Raw genomic sequence first — 21,344 nt, forward strand, 5'->3', positions numbered from 1 at the left:
ACAGCTCCCCCATGTGGTTGAAAAGCACAACAGTGCCTGTTATCAGACACTCTTCTGCAGGCAGGGGAGGGGCGGGGCTGTGTACTCTACCTTCCACCGCCACTTTCAGAGTGTGCTTGTAGCAGCTAGGAGGCTGCTCAGGTTGCAGCAACAGTACAATTTGTCCAGTTAAAAGACATTATTTAAAACACTACATAGTGTTGCTTTAAGTTTAGTGTCAGTTTAGTGTTGTGTTTACCTTGTCGTGTTTTGCCCCCTCGTGGGTTTTGTTTTTCCTGTTTTGTAAAATTCCTTATTTTTCTTCTACGTCTGCATTTGGTTTCGTTTCTTGGTTAAACCTTGACAAAGTCTATTTAGTATTTTTCATAAATGCAGTTATTTTGGGAAAAAAATAAATTAGAGGCTGATTTAAGATGTGCCCTCAATTTCTTGCTTGCGCTCCTAAAATTTTTATTCAGGGGCTACAGTAGCCTGACTACGTCAGACTTCGTACTTCCACTAAATTTCATTACGCTTCTGTACTCAGTCTGAGATACCTCCCATTCAAACCGTTTTCCTCCGACATCGAGATGGCCGACAAATCAACGAACAGAGGGCGGGCTGAGAGCCGTGACGTAGACGCTAAGCGCCGAATCACGGTTGTAGTTTGTAGTGGACATGGACACACAGAAAGCTATTTGCTCTGTTGTGGAGAACCGGCACTTGCCAACTTAAACTCAAAAAAAAAGTGTTTGGTAAACATTTTGAATGGAGATTATGTTGTTGCCTTACTCCCGACAAGTTTTTGGAAAAGTTGAATTTATCAACTTTATCGATTGTCAGCAAGAAACTGTGTGCAGCACAGCTTGACGTGCACAACGATCGAGAAATCATGGAAGGGAATTATATTGTTCACAGTTAATGGTGGAGGATGTGTGGGCAAGCATTCTTTGGTGACATTCCTGATTAACCAGAAAATAAGGTAGGAAGATTTAATTTACATATGGTTATGGTTGTCTGGTGGAAGAGTTTGAGAGGAGAGAGGGGCGTTTCTCCCATTAGACGTGAGTGGAAACACACCGTAAGGATAATGTTCAACTAGCTCTGGCCCGATTTACTTTACATAATCTGCAAAAGTCGTTCATAGCCATGTTAACTCTGGTATTTCGCTCGATGGGTTTGTTTTCACATTATACGTGTATTTTACAGCAGAGATTCAATGCGGCTGAGCCGGCGCATAACGCACATCATATCCAAATGTTATGTGATTGGCTTATGTTTAGACCAATGATTTTAAACTTCAGACAAGCCCCTCCCACGAGAAGGAAAACGATTGTCAATTATGCCCAGCCAGACTCTGTCTATGAAGCGAAGCAAAATAGCAGAGGATGGTATTACCAGGCTAGGGCTACAGTGCTCCTATAAACAAAGTTAGTCTATTGTGATAATCCAGGCCTGGATGGCGTGCAGTAATGGAGACCTGGGGCCTCATTTATATAGCATGCGTACGCACGTCCATATTTATAGAAACTGTTTTTGGCGTGGAAAAGTGCTTAGCGCCACGTCAGGGTCTGAGCAGTTGTACACACTTTTGCTTATCTAATTGCTGCAGGTTTTGGGATATAAAAAACATTATTCCTGCTTGTAAAGGACTTAGACATATACAAGAGCGCTTGTCAATGTTTATGACATTAATTAGGCATGGTTTAAAGGCGAAGATCTGAAACTGCTCGGCTGCGCACAATTTCAAGTTCATTTGCGATTTACAAATTTGAAAGGGGTATGCGCGTTTTCTGCGCATACGTTCGGTTTATGAATTACACATACGCATTTTTGATAAGTGATCATAAGATCATATGTAGGATGATTTTACACAGCATTTTATAAATTTGGTCCCTGGCTGGGTCATTGGCTATGCAGGCCCTTACAGAGAAGCTTACAATAAACTGTGTCCTGGTCACTACAGGTGTAGCTGCTGGTGATTTGTCACACTGTGGCCCTGTGAATAATGGGTGACAGTCTCTACACCTCTCTGCAATCAATAAGCTTTTGATGTCATTTGTCCGTTCGTGCACTTTTGATATGTACTCACTACATGTCAGTAGCACAGTAACAACCCACAAGGCACGTCATTACTGAGATTGAAGTTCCAAGGTGCTTTGCCATCATAATTTGTCCTCTATTTAAATCCGATAAATTGTCAGCTTCCTATATTCTGACAGACACCAAACACTTTACTGGCTGAAAGCTGGTCCTTGGTGGTATTTACAGTATACTGCTCTATGAACTGTACCAGTGCCTTCGTTGGGTTGCCAGGTCTGCTCATTGTTCTAGGATGGGGGTGGTCATAATGGAATGGCTCATTGGTGTTTAATACATGCAGTCTCACCTGTAGCAAAATTGGTGCTGTTGGGGCAAAAGTCTCTGTGTTCTTGCAGTGGTCATCATGATGTGAACCCTAATAAGGTAAAAATGGGTTTACTACACAAAAAAGACTTCAACAAAATAGTTATGTTAGATTAATTTCATTTTTTTAACACTATATAAAGCACTACTTGTGATACTAACTTTAAAACGAAGTATCTGTAGGATTTTAATCAGAAAATTATAATAATAGTGCTATTAAACAAATATGCATTTCAATATTATCATTGGTTCAATATTAAAATAACAAATATAAATCTATTAGGATTATGTTCAAACTTCAAATAATTTAGATTTGTTACATAACGCAATCTATGTAACCAATGTACAATTAACAATGTAAGCTAACAGTTCAAAAGCATAGAGATCTCACAAAAAATGATAATAAAAATTCTGCTTTGGGCTATGATTAAATAGATAGTTTACACAACTCTAAATGTGTCTACTTTAGAGCTGTCGCAATTGGTGGACACATTCGACTGCGTTGACGCTGTAAGGTTTTGTTCTGTGTTTGCTTGTATTCTGTGTATTTTTGTTATTTGAACTTGTATTTTGTTACTCTGCTCTGTTCGGACTTTTATTTTGAAATCATCATGCCATGTCACGCTTCACACTTCCTGTTTGTGTTTGTATATAAGTCACTTCCTGTTCACCTGTTCCCGGCTGATTAATGCTTAGCCCAACCTGTTTAGCCTGTTGCAACCTGTTAGCCTGTTTTGTTTATCTGTTATCTGTATCTGTTCCTGTTTCTGACCTGTGCCTGTTTCTTTGGATTGTGATTGAACTCTGCCTGCCCCTGACATTGTGCCTGTTTTGGATTACGTTTTTGGATCTCCCTTATTGGATATGTTTGCTGGCCCTTTTTGGGATTTTTCAAATAAACACCTTTTGCAAATGGATTCACTTTCTTCATCGCTTTCTTCAAAGCCACAAATGTTACAGACGCTGATAATTAGTCGACATCAATATTTATAGTTGATTCTATTATTTTACCTTTTAAATGACCGTCTCTGCAGTGAGCTGACTGGCCTTAGTTTATTATTATTATTATTAATTATTATTAACTCCGTGCAGGCAGGTAGTAGCGCGAATGAAAATATGTGCAAAATTTGTATGCGGGTTGTGCACACCAAAACTTTTAAATGCGATTGAAAACGCCTGGAGGACACCGAATGTCAGCTGTTTTTTCAGCCGAGCGCTTTTTAGTTGTGATACTTGAGCTGTGAGCCGGTTGGTTGTTGTGATACTTGTCCCACCCCTCCACTGTGATTGGATGCCCATGTGAGAACTAACATTGACGAGCAGAGCTTTCACCCAAAGTCTATTCTCTTTCAACTCTCGACGCTCAGGCTTATTTGACATTTGACCCATCACGTCACTACCACTGCGACAGTGCGTGACCTTTGTTGATTCTTCTCGTAGCCTAGTTGGAGCGAGCGTTACAGGAGTTGCATAAAGTTTTGCCATTGATAGCCGGAATCCTCTCTCTCTCTCTCTCTCTCTCTCTCTCTCGGTGCATGCTGGGAGTTTGGGGAAGGTGAGCGTCTCACGGGTGAGAGGAGCGTGTTTTCTGGGGGTAGTTTCTCTACTTTCCGTTTATTTATTTATTTATTTTTTGAGTTAATGTATATAGGTTTAATCAAATTCTTTTAGAGTTTTGGGAAGTACAATCGCTAGGTGATTTTTTTCTGATCTCGTGGCGGAGGGCTGAGATGGAAGTTTCCTCTCTGTCGCTCCGCCATGGAGTCAGGTGCGTACCTGATACCGGAGCGACGGTCGAAGACGTGCTATTAGTGATTGGAGAACAGATAGGATTTGGAAATATTGTGTCCGCATCAAGAATGAACAAAGCCGTGGTGGTTTTTCTAATGGATCAAACTTTCGTGAGTAAACTTGTTGTGAGCGGCGTTTGGGTAAGTGGAGCTTTTGTTATTGTTTCACCTTTAGTATCGCAGTCGATAAGAGTGAACATTTCAAATTGTCCACCTTATATACCCAATACATACATTGAAAATGAACTGCAGAGGTTCGGAAAAATTGTTAGTGGAATCACCTTAATTCCACTCGGTAGTAAAATTGAGGCATTGAAACGTGTTGTCTTGTAGGCGACAAGTGTTTATGGTTTTAGAATCGCCGACGCTCGATATTTCGTTCCGGATAAAACATGAAGACAAATCATACATGATTTATGTGAGCACCAATCATTTGAAATGTTTTGAATGTGGAAATATTGGCCAAAAAAAACTGCAATGCCGGCTAAAAACAAAAAGAGCCGCAAATGACGTTGAACAGGTGGTTGCCGAAAGTGAAGTGGACAATGTAGATAAAAGTAAAGAGACAGATTCAGTCAATGAAAGTGACGTGGAGCATGGTGCAAACAATAAATCGAATAATCAGGAACAAAGTGATCCTACTGAAGATTTAAAACAGAAGGGATTGAGTGAAGTGGAAAGGAAAAAAAATTGTGATGGAGAGAATAAAAGGAGGAATAGTGAAGAGGCAGGAACTAGCGAAGTGAAGAAATGTCATTTTGCGGGTTCTGATGAAGCTGATGCTGATGTAGATATTGATGAAAACCAAGTCGATAATATATCTCTCTCTCAAATTTCTGTAAGTACAGATATGACTGAAGCTGATGATGATTGACTTTCTGAAATGTCAGACATTCCCTCTAATTATGATGAGGAACAGCTATATACGGTAAAAGAGATTAATGATTTCCTTGATGTAACCTTTGGAAGAAAAGTTGAAGTTAAGGAATTTTTTCCTGATGTTAAAAAGTTTTTGGCTTCTGTGATTAAGATACAAAGGACTGTTAGTTATGAGGAGTTAAGTAGAAGAAAAAGATTTCGATTGAAAAAAATGGTTACAAATCTGAGGAAAGAAGATAATGTGTGAGAAACCTATAGATTAATGAAGGAACCACGAGGGGTGAACTATCTGTCTCTTTTTGTCTTATCTTTCCTTTCTCTTTCCTTTCTGTCCTGTTTCTTCATGGAGAGCTTTATAATAGGATCCATTAACATTAATGGGGGAAGAGATGGCAGGAAAAGAGCAAGTCTAAATGAATACATACAAAATAAAAAAATTGATGTAACATTTGTACAAGAAACACATAGTGATATGAAAAATGAAATAGAATGGAGAATGGGGTGGAGAAGTGATTTATTTATGAGTCATGGTACAAATGTTAGTGGAGGAGTTGCCATTTTATTTTCAAAGTCAAATAATATAACTGATGTGTCTGTTAATGAAATAGAAAAAGGAAGGACTTTAGCTCTAAAAGCAACTATAATCGGTTTTGTGTTTCTTTTTATTAATATGTATGCACCAAATACTGGACCAGAAAGGATACAAATTTTTAAAACAAAATTGTGATGGAGATGTTTGGTTGGTTGTAGGGGGGGATTGGAATTGTACAGATAATTTCATTTAAGATAGAAATGGAGAGGAACCCCATCCCTCATCTGCAAGGTTTTTAAATAATGTTATTAATACTTCTAATTTAGTTGATGTATGGAGACTACAACACCCTACAGTTAAACAGTACACATGGGTAAAGTGTTCTCATGATCATATTAGTTCTGCAAGGTTAGACAGATTTTATATTAATAAGAACAAAAGTAATAGAATTTTAAAATCTACAATTTGTCCAAATGGGTTCTCTGATCATCATTTATGTATAATTGAAATGAATGTAAAGAAGTCACAAAGTCACAGTTATTATTGGCATTTTAATGTGAATTTGTTACAGGATGTGCTTTTTTGTGAAAAATTTAAATTATTTTGGATTGAGTGGAAAAAACAAAAAAATAATTATGAGGATATTGTTCAGTGGTGGGATATAGGAAAAGCACAAATTAGAATTTTCTGTCAAAATTATAAATATAATACAAATAGTAAGATAAAAAAACTGTGTTTGAATTGGAGAAAGAGATAAAACTAATTGAACGAGAGGTAAGGGTTGGAGATGATGTGACAGTTGGGAAGCTGGTAGAAAAGAAAAAAGCTTTAGCCTCGTTTCATGAGAAAGCAAAAGGAGCTTTAATTAGAGCTCGCTATACTTTTTGGTTGATATGGATGCACCAAGCTCATTCTTCTTTAATCTAGAGCAGAAACAAAAGGAAAAAAAGATGATGCTGCATTTGAAGAATGTAAATGGAAATGTGATTTCAAATCCCAATGAAATGAGAAAAATTGCTTTGGACTTTTATACGGACTTATTTGGAGAAGGACATTGTGATGCTGAATTAACACGGTCTCACACCCATGGCGTCCATATTTGACAACACTTGACCATGCGTCAATATGTTGACGCGGAGGGTATACCTTTCGCGTCATTTTTTGACGAACTGGGGACTTCAATACTATTAGGTACGCGAAATTAAACAGTTGTCGCCTGGCATTGGGTTTAGGGTAAGGTTTGGGTAGGGATGTCATTATGTAAATCTAACCCTAAACCGACGCGAAAATGGTAGAAAATGGTAAGAAAATAGGAAAGAGAATGCAACGGACTTAATAGTATTGAAGTCCCCAGTTCGTCAAAAAATGACGCGAAAGGTATACCCTCCGCGTCAACATATTGACGCATGGTCAAGTGTCGTCAAATATTGACGCCATGGGGTGAGACTGGGTTTGACTGAATGTATGGAGGAGATACATAAAGACTTAGTGAGACTGTCTAATGAACAGAGTAAACAGCTCGACTCTGGTCTCCAACCAAATGAACTGTCTGAAGCTGTTAAAAGTCTTTCAATGGGAAAAGCAACTGGTCTAGATGGACTCCCGTCTGAATTTTATAAACAATTCTGGACATTATTGAAAGATGATTTTTATGAAGTGTTTAAGTATTGTTATCAAAAGAAGAAATTACCAACTAGTTGTAAAAGAGCCGTTTTATCCTTATTACCAAAAAAAGGTGATCTGGGTATGTTGAAAAATTGGAGGCCCGTAGCGGTTTTATGCACAGACTATAAAATTATGGCAAAGTGTCTTTCTAATAGACTAAAACCAGTATTAGAAAGTATTGTCAATGAATATCAAACATATTGTATCCCTAACAGAACAATAATGGACAATCTGTTCCTCATAAGAGATATAATTGACATTGCAAATTTGAATGGTGAAAATGTTGGCATTTTTGCAATTGACCAGGAAAAAGCGTTTGATTGGCCATCTTTATCTATTTAAAACGCTTGAAGCTTTTGGGTTTGGTCAAAATTTTATTTCATGGATACAAATGTTGTACAAGGATGCTTCTGCAATGCTGAAAGTGGGGGGTGGTCTTAGTCGGCCTATTCCAATGTTGAGAGGAATTAGACAGGGATGCCCTTTATCAGGGATGTTGTATACTTTGGCCATTGAACCCTTACTTTGTAATTTAAAGAAAACATTACAGGGTTTCCTTGTTGAAAGACCTATTAAGTTTGTTGCATATGCTGATGATGTAACAATTTTTATTAAGAATGAGAGAGATGTGTCTGTTTTAAAAGAATCTCTAAAGATATATGAAAATGCATCTACTGCAAGAGTAAATTGGGAAAAGTGTGAGGGGTTTTACTGTGGTCAAAGCATAGATAAAAATTTCCCCATGCTCCTAGGTGGTGTTAAGTGGAGTAAAGAAGGGTGGAAATGTTTAGGGGTTTACCTAGGGACTGAAAGTTTTAAGATAAAAAATTGGGAAGGAATGGCTGAAAAGATGTGTAGCCGGTTGTCAAAGTGGTCATGGGTGCTACCACAGCTATCTTATAGGGGAAGAGTTTTAGTCACAAATAATTTAGCAGCATCGGCACTGTGGCATAAAATGAATGTCCTGGATCCGCCTGATGAGGTTGTTAAAAAATTACAAAAAAGTTTAGTTGATTTTTTTTGGACTGGACAACACTGGACCAAAGCTGCTATCCTTTTTTTACCTGTTAATGAAGGTGGACAAGGATTAATGGACATCAAAAATACAATTAAGACTTTCAGGATGCAGGCAGCACAAAAGTACTCAAATAATTGCTGGACTGACACTGCAAAAACCCTGTTACACAAAGTGGATATTTTTAAATATGATTTACAGTTGTTTTTAATCAAATTGACAGAAATGGACTTGAGAGATACATTTACTTTTTATAGAACAATGTTGAGAACATGGACTTCAATTTTTCAAGTGAACAGAGAGTTGTCCCAGTCTGAGTCCTGGATCAATCAAGAGCCTCTTTTTAATAATCTTTTAATTCAAGCAAAGGTGCTGAACTCCAAAAGTCTCCAGAATGCAATGGCAAGAGCTGGATGTACAAGAATAATGGACTTAAAAAATCATGATGAATGGAAAAGCCCAGAAGAAATGAGTAATCTGATTGGGATTAAGTCCGTCAGATTTATGAAACATGTGATGGATGAGATTTTGACTTTTCTTCCGTCTGCTTATTGTCAAAAATCAAGAGAAGAGCACCTGAATGAAGCCGAGATGGGCATAGAAGAGGACATTTTTCCAGAACTTGATGTTTCACCTTTGGTGGATGAAGAACCACAAGAGAATTCTATTCTCACTTTTAAAACTCCAGAACTGCACAGCTTTAAAGAAATTTCAAAGAAAGCGTTGTATGTGACGTGTGTCAAAGTCACTTACCAATTTGTTTTGAAGAACTGTAAAGAAACAAAATGGTCAGACGTGTTGGGGCAAAACTCTTCTCCTAGAAGGTGCTGGAGGTCTTTATATAAAACCCCTATTGAAAAACGAACTGCTGACTTACAGTGGAGAATAATACATTGGGCGATAGCGACAAATAGACATGTTGCACACATGGATCCCACTGTTGAAAAGAAATGTCCATTTTGTAATTCAGATGAATCAATTGATCATCTTTTTTTATTTTGTTTTAGATTAAGAGGTGTTTTTCAGATATTAAAAAATTGGCTTGAACAACTAGGTGAAGAGTTCACTGAGGATATATACATTTATGGACCAAATTATAAGGCTTCAGAAAAGAGAAGAATTGGTCTAATTAATTTTTTAATAGCAGAAACCAAAATGGCCATATGGGTAACGAGGAAAAAAAAGATAAATGAAGAAGCTTTAGTGGATCCAGAGAGAATGTTGTGTGGCTTTGTGACTTCTAGGATCAAAGCAGAATTTGTTTATTTTAAATTGACTAATAATCTGGATTGGTTTAAGGAATTGTGGTGTTTAAGTGAAGTGTTGTGTGTTTTAGATCATGAGGATAACTTAATTTTACATTTTTAATTAGTGCTTAATGTGACTACTGGATATTATTTATTGTAATATTGTCTGTTGTTGTTAATTTATTCTTATGTTTTTGTGTGGTGTAAAAGTTTTATGTGATATGTAAAATAAGGAAAAAAAATAAGGGAAAGAATCTTTTTTTTTCCCTTGGTCATAAATAAAGTGATTAAAACTCTCTGTCTGAGAGAGAGAGACAGAGAGAGAGAGAGAGAGATTATTAACTCCAGACTCTGTTTCTTCAATCAATGATAGGATGTCCTACCTCCCTATGTACAGGTATTTATATAACTACACAGCCTGCTTGCACAGATAACACATGAGGCTGCATTTACGTTTGTTACAATTGTAATGTTACATGCTTTAAAAAGGGTCTTCAGCATTTTTCGGGGCAAGGATCCCTTAGATGAGAGATGCATGGAACAGGGACCCCCGGTCCTAAATGTATAAAACAGTGATATTTAAGTAAGCAGTAAGGTATGAGAGGCTACTTCTTCATATTAGGCACAGCGCAAAGCAGAGTAAAGTACAACTTTTGCCCAATCAGAATCAAAGACTAACTGTTTTATAAATAGAATCAAACCATATATTACACAGCCATGTGTTAAGACATTAACACTATTATTCAAGCTGTTATACATGCATCATTTTCTGTGTATGATTTTTATTGTTAAAGTAGATTTGGTTTAATTATTATTTTAAGGTATTTGCAGTGTAATACATTTTCATTTTACTGTGAGATGGACATTTACACATTTACCTGAACCTGAGCTTTCAGTTTAATAAGGATGTCTGATCATGAATGGCACATATACTGACTATTCTGGTGGAGACAGAGGTTGTACAAAAGACTTCAGTGCAGACGTGCAGTACACACACATGCTACTTTATACTTTTGCAGTCCTTTGCCTTTCACATGGTCGCTAGTTCATTTCTGCAGGAGAACAACATGCAATGAGTCGGCAGCATCTTTAGAGCAACATGTTTGACTAGCGCTATTAGTGCGTATTTTATTTTCCGTCAATAAATTTTGCAGTATCAGAATTATGGGGCGCACTTCATTGATTTGAAATGCGAGCAATAGTTTTGTTGTCACAGTTTACAGGAGGCCAGGAGGTGTTATTTGACTGTCAAATTAGCATTAACAAATCTGAAAAGCTTTAAAAAGCCATCCCAGTTCAGAAATTATATAAGAACACAGGTCGCAGTGATTTTGTGGGCCACAGAAGAACCATTGAAGACATATGCTTTAAACTATAGCTATTATCTCAATTACACCAGTGAATGGGACAGTAGGTCATTTGAAAGAGTTGCATCTTGTAACACTATACAGACTCTGCTCTGGCTGTGCACTTTCATGTGTTTTGGAATAACTTTAGAGAGAGAAAAGTGGGATCTATTGATCTTTTATATTTACAAAGCTAGTTTGCTATTCTTAGCTGCTATGAAACAGCCTATTATAGTTTAAATGCAAAAACCATTGAAACCAATATGTCTATATATTAATTACCTGAATGGAGCAATTAAGAGCATGCGAGAGTTTGTACAATTCATTCTCCACACGCTGACAGATGAGGCAGTGATCACCATGCAAAGCAACACTGTTCACCAGCAAGAAACTGTGAAAATACACAAGAAATCACACAAACCTGTTGATGTTTTTGTTAGGAATACATTCAGATTAACTAACAATAAACTGTTTTCTTTTCCTTTTAAATGCCATGCCAACTGAATGTGTTCCTGTAGCATAAGGGTTGTTCGATTCTGATAAAAATTTAAGTTTAAGCGCAAGTTCTACCAGGGAAACTCTAATGCCACGTCATTCATTCCACAAGACCTGGCCAATCACCTCTGATACTGGGAGTATTTAAGTCCTTTGCTCACCTGTCTCTGGGTTTACAGATACTGACGCCAGCATTCACTCGCTCGATGTTCAGTCCATATGTGTCACTAAAGCGTTTGTTCCCCGTAACACGCTGATTCTAATGTTAAGTGATTCTATCGGGCATTTGAAATGTTTTCCTGGGATCTTTCTATCCAGTGACATCTAGCTGCTCTTTCTCATCTACTACTTGTCCTTTAGAAGTCACGGTACACGTTTTGTTTCAACAGCACCATTGCGAGGAGCTCCTACAGTATGTAAAATAGCCCATCCATATAATTTCATTGTTTGACTGTTCAGTACTATTCGTATTTACATTTAAAAAGCAGTCATAAAAGTAACTTAAAAGTTACTTTCCCTAGTAACTAATTACTTTTGATATACAGTAACTGGTAGAGTAATTCAATTACTTTTAAAAGAAGTAACTAGTAACTGTAACTAATTACTAATTTTCAGTAACTTGCCCAACACTGCTTTAGTTAACTAGTAGTTTACTTGTTATGCCAAAAGTGTACACGCAAGTGTTCTGTTAGTGTACTCTTAGTAAACTAGTAGGTTACTAATTATGTGCTGCAGGTATACTTGCATGTATTCAAAAGTGTACATGCAAGTGTTCTGTTAGTGTACTCTTAGCAAACTAGTAAGTTACTAATTGTGTGCTGCAGGTATACTTGCCAGTATTCCTTTAGTATACTTTTAGTTAACTAGTAGTTTACAACTCAACTTTACTTTAAGCGAACGCTTAGGTTACTCACGTAACCCCGGTTCCCTGAAATAAAGGGAACGAGCATTGCGTCAGTTGCTGATGCTATGGGGGGGAAACTCCTGTTTACTCCGCGATTGAAGCCTATTGGTTAACGTCTGTAAAAATTACAGACCAATGGCGTTCGAGCCCGTGAAAGGGGCGGCACTATGCCCTATAATAGTCCGAAAAAGAGCGCCATAACTCACTTGCATTCGACTGAAGCGCGTAGCCGAATGAAGCTCGCTGCGTAGGTGTTTGTAGCACGGCCAACTACGCAATGCTCGTTCCCGTTATTTCAGGGAACCGGGGTTACGTGAGTAACCTAAGCGTTCCCTTTCAATACGGTTCACTTCGCATTGCGTCAGTTGCTGACGCTATGGGGGAGCGTAATCCCATCACACCGTGCATACACAACTGACTGAAGTGCCTTACCGGAGAGACACTGTATGTGGCCCTATATCCAGCATATTCACAGCTTTAAAGCAAAAGTGTAAGCACCATATAAAATGTTAACGCGCATACGGTGGGGTTTTAAACGCACCGGGAAGCACATAACATAGCACAAGACGGCAAGATCACAGAGCGCACCGCGGGTGTGCGAGAATTAATTAAGTCCAGAGTCACATTGGTGAGCTCGCTGAGCGCACCCCGATGTACACATAAAACACATGAGCGTGCATGGTTAAGCAACACATCCTCACCCCATGTCGTCAATATTTGACGACACTTGACCATTCGTCAATATGTGACGGGGAGGGTATACCTTTCGCGTCATTTTTTGACGAACTGGGGACTTCAATACTATTACGTCCGGTTCATTCTCTTTCCTATTTTCGTACCATTTTCGCGTCGGTTTAGGGTTAGATTACGCAAAATTAAACAGTGTACGCGAAATTAAACAGTTGTCACCTGGCGTTGGGGTTAGAGTTAGGTACGACAGTTGTCACCTGGCGTTGGGGTTAGAGTTAGGTTTGGGTAGGGATGTCATTATGTAAATCTAACCCTAAACCGACGCGAAAATGGTAAGAAAATAGGAAAGAGAATGCAACGGACGTAATAGTATTGAAGTCCCCAGTTCGTCAAAAAATGACGCGAAAGGTATACCCTCCCCGTCACATATTGACGAATGGTCAAGTGTCGTCAAATATTAACGACATGGAGTGAGGATGGGTTGGGTTAGGCCAAGAGAGAAACTGCGCACGTAGGGCAGGGACGTCTAAGCTTTAAAATCTGACAAACATAGACGGCGAAGACAAGCCGGCCGCGTTGCAGATATCAAGAATAGATACTCCTGTAAACCAAGCCTATGATGAAGCCAACTTCGCTCAGAGTGGGCTCTAACATCATAGCTCATTGAGGAAGGCGTGAGCCAGTGCGATGGCTTCAACGATCCATCTAAATAGCCACTGTTAGCAACGGCATACTTAGTGAGTGATCTGCGAAGCTCACGAGCGGCCGATCTGACTATAATATGCGGCAGAACGGTTTATAGCGTGGGATTATACAGATACCACAATAGTGTGAACCCAGGTGAGCCCCCAGGTGAGCGCATCGGGGATGCATATACAGTAGGTAATATTATAGTGCACAGGTCGGTGAGCTTCCCGTAAATAAATTGCACAATAAATTGCACAGGCACAGGTGAACACTTCAGTGCACCGTGAATGCGTATAGATAAATCATTGCACAGAACGCGCCGTGAATGTGTACAACAGTGTGTATGTGTCACAAATGGATAACACAGCCGAGTGTGAGCTTCTCCAAGCGCATCTTTAGTGTATACCGAAATCTTATAGCGTGCATAGGTGAGCTTCTCTAAACGCACGGTGGACGCATATAATTAAAACATATCGTGCATGCAGGTGAGCTTACGGGCGCACCTTTTAATGCAACAAACCCCAGTAGCACGCAAGGCAGGGATGTCGAAGCTGTAAAATTGACAACGTAGACGGCGAGGACCAGCCGGCTGTGTCACAAATGTCAAAATGAAAAACCTCTAAGACTATGCCCGAAGTAAAGCTAATCCACACATGGAGTAGGTTTAACCACGAGTGAGTATCATTTGTTAAGGGAGGTGATAACTTCAACGATCCATAAATAACCTGTGTTGACAGGTGTGCTAGTGAGTGATCTGTGAAGCAGACGAACAGCTGATCGTCTGATGTATGTCAGACGTATCTGTCATTCAGGACCTTGGACAGTTCCAGAGCGCTGCGCCTCGGGCACCGTCCGCATCTGAGAAATGACAGACTTGTGAATTAAATAGAATGACCGGGCGTAAAAGCGTGGTTCGCTGTTATCGCCACCGTCCGCATCTGAGAAACGACAGGCTTGTGAATTAAATATAATGGTCGGCCGTAAAAGCGTGGTTCGCTGTTATCACCGCCACATAGATATTAGCGTAGGGGGAGAGAGCCGCCGTGCACCAGCCTCTGTAGTGAGGAGAAAAGTGTTCCGCAATTCGCGGGGTTTGGACTTTTCGTCGTCACCAGACAGGGATAGATTAGACTTTGCATAAGGACGCCTCGCGAAAGGGGTCCTAGATGCTCGTGTCAACGTGTCAAAAGGCATGTAGGTCGTGTCTCACGGATCCACACGCCCGTTGTAATGGGGGAATATGTCTGCACCTTGGTGGTTCAAGCACGAGATGCGTATCACTCTGATTGAACATAGCTTATAAAAGCGATGCAATGAGCTTATAAAGGAGATGACTCGTGAGCTTGTACAGGGGGCGAGATCTCAGCCTGGCTCGGTGAATAATGAAACCACCGTAGTTTGCTCGACCGCATTATCACAAATAACATGGTCGAGAGTGCTGCAGTGCTAAAATCACCCCCTTAAATGGACTGTATGTACAGTGCGAGGTGAAAACGGGCATGTCCAAGGCGTGTCCAGGCCACAGCAGATGCTGGGTGAGCTCGTAACGATAGCACTTCATGCAGCCGTGTGTAACTCAAAGCATAAGCGTCCCGGCCGTCAGTTCAGGGTGGGACCTTTGCTTAGTCAAACTGAAGTGGTCTTATGAACAGAATGCCACGATATTCAGCTTTCTAGGACACGTTAGGGGGGTACGTGAGCCCACCTTAAACGAGATGCCGCACGCTGACTGTGAGCGTGCTCTGGTGTTAAGCTCGCTTTCCGAGCGTCACAAACGAAACTCATTGTGGCGGGTAGCAAGCTCACTTGAGGTTGATATTACCCTTAATTTCTCCAAGTATTGGAGCGGAGCTGGATAAACAGAGCACACAAAAAACATTTCAGGGCAGTCCAGCTGAGGCGCGACTTAACCCTTCCTCTCCCAGACAGTCTGTTCTCTGTCGACGCAGCTATGCTGTGAGTAAGACCAGAGCTTGGCTGTTCAGGTGCACGAGCCTCTGTAGTGACGGTGACCAGAGCGGCTCACAGAGCAGTATGTCTAGGTGGTATGGTGTCAGACTGAACCCATCAAGCAGAGAGGAAGTCTGCCGTGAGGCCCGTGGTTTTGCCGTTTATTAACTCTTTCCCCGAGAAAACGCTTTCCCGCCAATGACGAGATTTTCCGTCTTTCCGCAATACCGCTATTATCCACCAGGTGGCGCACTTCCGCAACTTTTTAAAACCGGAAGAATTGCCCTATGACAAGCTGCTGCATGTCCGTGTCTGTTTTAAAGATCGCTCTGAATGGGATCTCTATGAAAAGTCCGTCAGAAAAATTGAATTATTTCTGCTTTTTGCTCAAAATGTGGTGTTTTTGCAGAAACCTACCCATATTCAAAAGCTGATTACAAAAGAACTACTAAAGGTAGGATGAAACGTTTTTTTTGTTTGAAAGCAGAGGGTCTGTTCTTTCATTTGGTATACTGTATGTTTATATATTTGAAGAAGAACATTTTCTGGAAGGCATTAAACTTTTGTGAAAATCATGAAAAACTGGCGCTGGCTGGCAACTTTTTAAAAAATGCTGGCGGTGAAAGAGTTAAAAGGGCAGAAAAACTAGGGTATATAAGAAATGTACCAATATTCAGCGCACCGATATAGGACGGGACTGAATAAAGGGAGGTGTTCGGGCCTCAGCATATTATCAAACAAATTCATTCTGCCTCTGATTCCGTCTAAGCCAGAGAGAAATGACAGGGCAGACAAACACAGTGAGCTCCACCAGAGTGAGACAGACTCAGGCCGGTTAGGCTCTTATAATAAGTGTTCTTAGTGCTCCAATAGCTCCTATCGAGCAGACGAATGAGATCACGGCGCTCCAGGAAGGGAGGGGCGTGAAGCTCTGTAATCGCTGAACACCAGACAGCTGCACTAGAGGCAAGGAGCCGTAAGACCGCGTGGTGACCTTTAAGAAGTCACTGAACGAGACCTCGCCACTGAGAAGGAGGAGCGAGGGACTCTGCGAGTGTAGAGCACGAGTGGCTGTGTTATGACAGAGAACAGGGGCCGGACCCGCTTGTGTTTGCTTGTTCTATGCATCTATCTTAGTTCTACGGCTCCGCTGCTTGTTCATCTCAATGAGAGAGGGACAACAGAGGGGAGCATGTAACACAGATAGAACAGCCATGCATCGTATTAGCGGTCTTAACCCGGCGATGCACTCGGAGGGAATTCATAGGAGCGTGCCAGAGATCTCGCCGCTGACTGTGGGGGGAGCGAGGGACTCTGTGAGTGTAAAGCATGAACAGTTGCTTTGTGACAGAACACGGAGGGGGGTAGCCCATGTGTGCTTGTCTATGCATCCATCTTAGTCTCACGGCTCGCCGCTTGCTCGTCTCAGCGAGAGAGGAACAGCAGGGGGAGCATGCAACATAGATAGAACAACCATATGAGAGCGGTCTCGTTGTGGGAGGTCCCAGACGGGCAACGCGCTCTGAGGAAATTCATAGCAGAGAGGCTCACTCGAGCCGCTGTGCTGGACGCTTTTTCAACAGCGCCTGCTCTTTAAGCTTATAGCTTTATATTAAAAATATTGATCTTACCGGGCAGCCACATGGGAGACCTCATCTGGCATGTGTCCGCTGCACAGGGCTCGTACCACGGCAAGCGAAGGCTATCTTTGGTTCTCAGCCAGAAAGTGGCAGGGGAAGACGCTAGACCTGGATTCCGCTGCAGGGCTTGTGTCGACGGCGAGTAAGGCTTCTTCTTCTTCGGAGCAGCGAGAGGTTCGCGCTGAAGGAGACTGCGAATGAGTTATGCCGCTCTTTTTCGGACTATTATAGGGCATAGTCCCGCCTCTTTCGCGGGCTCGAACGCCATAGGTCTGTAATTTTTACAGATGTTAACCAATAGGCTTCAATCATGGAGTAAACAGGAGTTCCCCCCATAGCGTCAGCAACTGACGCAATGCGAAGTGAACCATATTGAAAGGGAACTGTACATCGTACTATATATACTGTATAAATTAATAACATACTAGTTTCCTAAAAGTACACTAACAGAACATTTGCATGTACACTTGAAGTATAAGTCTAGCAAACTACTAGTATACTCATGAGTTCACTTGCAGTACAAATTAAGAACGCACTTGTGCACTTAAAGTTAACTACTCTTACACTTATAGTACACTTAGAAGTATACTTTTATATACTAAAAAGTGGGGCAATTTAGTCCCAAGCGGTATTCAAGTAGTACACTTACAAGTATACTACTAGAACATATATGATAGTACACTTACTACATGAAGTATACTTAAAACTAAACTCCAACATTATTTAAGTATACTTAATAAAATTAACTTGAAGTATACTTCTTTTTCGTAAGGGACAGCGGATGTCAAGACACTGGTTAGAAGACGTAAACCGACAGCTGGCTTTGAAATCACAGCACATAATTTCAAGAAAAAGTGCTGTTGAATGTTCGCAACGGAGGTTTCGCCCGTAATGGTAAACATGGTGCCACCAGCTATTACCACAGATTATAAACACAATTCCTTCTTGTTTTAACATGGAACCCAATAGAAATAATGCCTGTTTTATATTTGTTCGAGTGTTGTAGCATTTGTATGTAATGTTGTTCAGTTGGTGTTTCAACTATTTAATTTTAATCGTCATAGGCTGTTTTAATGACGGGAGAAATGGGTCTGACATAACATTGGAACACTTCATAAGTTTTGTTTACTTTAAAACAAATTTCCTTTCATATACAGGGCAAGAAAAAGTATGTGAACCCCCAGGAACGAACTGTTCCTCCACAGCGACCTGCCACAAAATGCTATCCGATCCTCATCCAGGTCACAACAACAAACAAACACGATGTGCATAAGCTCACAAGACACAAACAATTCCAGTTTCTTGTGTCTTTTTTGGAAACACCCATTAAACATTCAAAGTGCTGGAGGAAAATGTAAGTGAGCCCATGGACTAATTACTTTATTGAAAGCTTTTTTTGTCAGAAGCTGGCAAACTGGAGTCCAATTAATAAAATGAGTTTAAATGTGTGGTTTAGTGCAACTTTGATTGATAATAAGACACACATTTTAAGATTGCTGTCCTTAAGAAGCATCAGCTCTTCTGAACCATGCTCTTACAAAGATATCTGTTGCACTCCATAAGGCTGAAAAGGGATACAAAACAATCTCAAAATGTTTAGACCTACATCAGTCTACAATTAGACAAATTGTCTATAAATGGAGATAGTTAAATACTGCAGCTACCCTTCCTAAAAGTGGGCGCACAGTCAAGATGACTCCTAAGACACCATGAGATTACTCAATGCAGTAAAGAAGAACCCACGAGTACCAGCTAAAGGCTTGAAGCATCATTGGAACGGGCACACAGCTCTGTTCCTGAGTCTACCATACGAAAGTCTTTGGACAGGCACGGTGTCTATGACAGTACACCACGGAGGAAGCCGCTGCTCTCCCGAAAAACATTGCTGTGAGCCTGATTTTGCAAAAGAGCACCTTGGCAAACCCCAGTGCTACTGGGAAAATATTTTATGGATTGATGAAACAAAAGTTTAATTTTTTGGGGAAAAATGTTATGGCGCAAAATGGGCACAGCTTACCAACATCAAAACATCATCCCAACAGTGAAGTATGGTGGAGAGAACATCAGGATTTGGGCTTGCTTTGCTGCCTCATGGCCTGGAGCACTTGCCATCATTGAGGGTAAAATGAATTATTAAGTTAAAAAAAATCCTACAGGATAATGTCAGGGTGGCTGCCCACCAGTTGAAGCTCAGTAGAAGTTAGTTGATGCCCAGACCTTAACCTGTGGAATGACCTCAAGAGAGCGGTCCATACCAGACATCCTACAAATGTGTCTGAGTTAAAGCGGTTTTGTAAAGGGGAATGAGCAAAAATTGCTTCTGAGCGATGCGCAGGTCTGATTCAGAACTACTGAAAGTGCTTGCTTGAAGTATTTGCTGCCAAATGAGGCTCAACAAGCCGTTAAATCCAAGGGTTCACTTACATTTTCCTCCAGCACTATGAATGTTTAATGGGGGTTCTCAAAAAAGACACAAGAAACTAGAATTATTTGTGTGTTGTCACCTTATGCGTATTGTATTGTTATTGTTGTGACCTAGATGAGGATCAGATCACATTTTATGGCAAATCACAGTAGAAAACCAGTTTGTTCCTAGGGGTTCACATACTTTTTCTTGCCACTGTAAATTGTTTCTAAATCGATTCTATGTTTTGTTTAAGGTTATGAATTTAAATGATAACTTTAAAAGGAACATTGTCTGGAATAAGATGCTTACAACCCACTTGATCTGCAGCTCAAGAAAATTGCAAAACATGCATTAACTACCATATGATTATACAACGCCTGCAAGGATTAAAACCGCTATAGCAGTGTGGCTCCATACATGAGGCAAGCTATTTTAAAACGCTATACCAACATGTTTTTAACATGGACTCTAATGGAAATGCAGTTCAATAAGTGCTCGGTTTCCAGATGCCTGCATTACCAGCAGTGGTGTAGTCTAGATTTTTGTAGTGAGTATACTGTGATTTTTCCCTCTCACCCTTATGCTCACTCGTCCCAGCGTGACACCCCATAAGCACCACCACACTTACAGATGCATACAGTATGGATCTTCACGTAATCGAGAGCATTCTGAAAGTGTACTCATAAACACATTAACTGAATGTGTTATCAACATGTCAGTTTATTATAAGAAAAAAAAGACTTTAACAGTCAATAGGTTTACAGCTGGGAAAACTGGATGGATTTTTAGACTGGTTTAGTGTTAATCAACATCTAACTCAGGGCCAAAAGTTACTCAACTGTTAATTAAAATTAAATAAACTGTTTACAATCTTCAATCCGTGGCTAACACATGCATTGAAGGAGAAAAAATATCCACTCTTTCAATAGCTATTATATGACACCTAGTGATAACATTACCATGTGTAATTGGTGTAAATGTTTTTAATTAATACACATTTAAGATGACCATGAATTAACTCTAATTTGCATACTCATTGAAATAATAGCTTATTTAATGCATATAATACAAGCAGTGTCTAAAAATGAAAATAGGCTTTTACTTAATTATTATTAAGACCATCATGTAGCCTAATATTAGACACCCAAACCAAAGTGAAGAAAATGATCTTTAATTTGCAAGTCTGAACTGAACATCAACGCAGACATGATTTTCCTCACAAAAGTTTAAGATCATATACATCTTGAACGTGGATATATAAATTAACACAGAGAAGGAAAGTTTAACACTAAGCACAAGCAAACATGCTGAAAGCTAAAACCATCAGGATATAATTACGGGCTTATTTTATTGCATTTGGAGCCTTACCTCCAGATAAAGTAATAAACTGGACTGATGTTTTAAATGTTGTATACTCACATGTGCGTTGTTAACTCTCCGGATTGTATATTCCAGCAGCTCGTTCACTTCACATGGATTGTTTGTTTACAGTGTCGCGTGAGCAGCTACACTGCAGCTTCGACTTCATTTGGCGCTAAGCAGACCCTTTGGTGATGTCAAAGTACCGCGAGAGCGATTCAAAGCAGATTTCTCCATGTGATAAATGTAATCGCACTCGCGGTACTTTGCTGTCACTCGCCTGTGGGTTCTTCTGGTGCCACACCAGTCTGCTCCCCAGTCACTTTCCTGCCGCTATGGTAATTTGATTTCGT

At 40.1% G+C, this 21,344-nt stretch overlaps 1 protein-coding gene across 1 annotated transcript in view; it reads right to left on the reverse strand.

Moving 5' to 3' along the window:
* The window catches only part of mppe1 (metallophosphoesterase 1), a 76,349-nt gene that overhangs the window by 42,619 nt on the left and 12,386 nt on the right, over nucleotides 1-21,344 (reverse strand). The window contains exons 5-6 of the mRNA XM_055181635.2: nucleotides 11,142-11,250; nucleotides 2,369-2,437 (exon numbers count right to left, since the gene is read on the reverse strand). Coding sequence (XP_055037610.2) covers nucleotides 2,369-2,437; nucleotides 11,142-11,250 — 178 coding nt within the window. The remainder of the gene's footprint in view (nucleotides 1-2,368; nucleotides 2,438-11,141; nucleotides 11,251-21,344) is intronic.

Source organism: Misgurnus anguillicaudatus, chromosome 25 (assembly GCF_027580225.2).
Source record: "Misgurnus anguillicaudatus chromosome 25, ASM2758022v2, whole genome shotgun sequence".
In the NCBI taxonomy this organism is placed as follows: domain Eukaryota; kingdom Metazoa; phylum Chordata; class Actinopteri; order Cypriniformes; family Cobitidae; genus Misgurnus; species Misgurnus anguillicaudatus.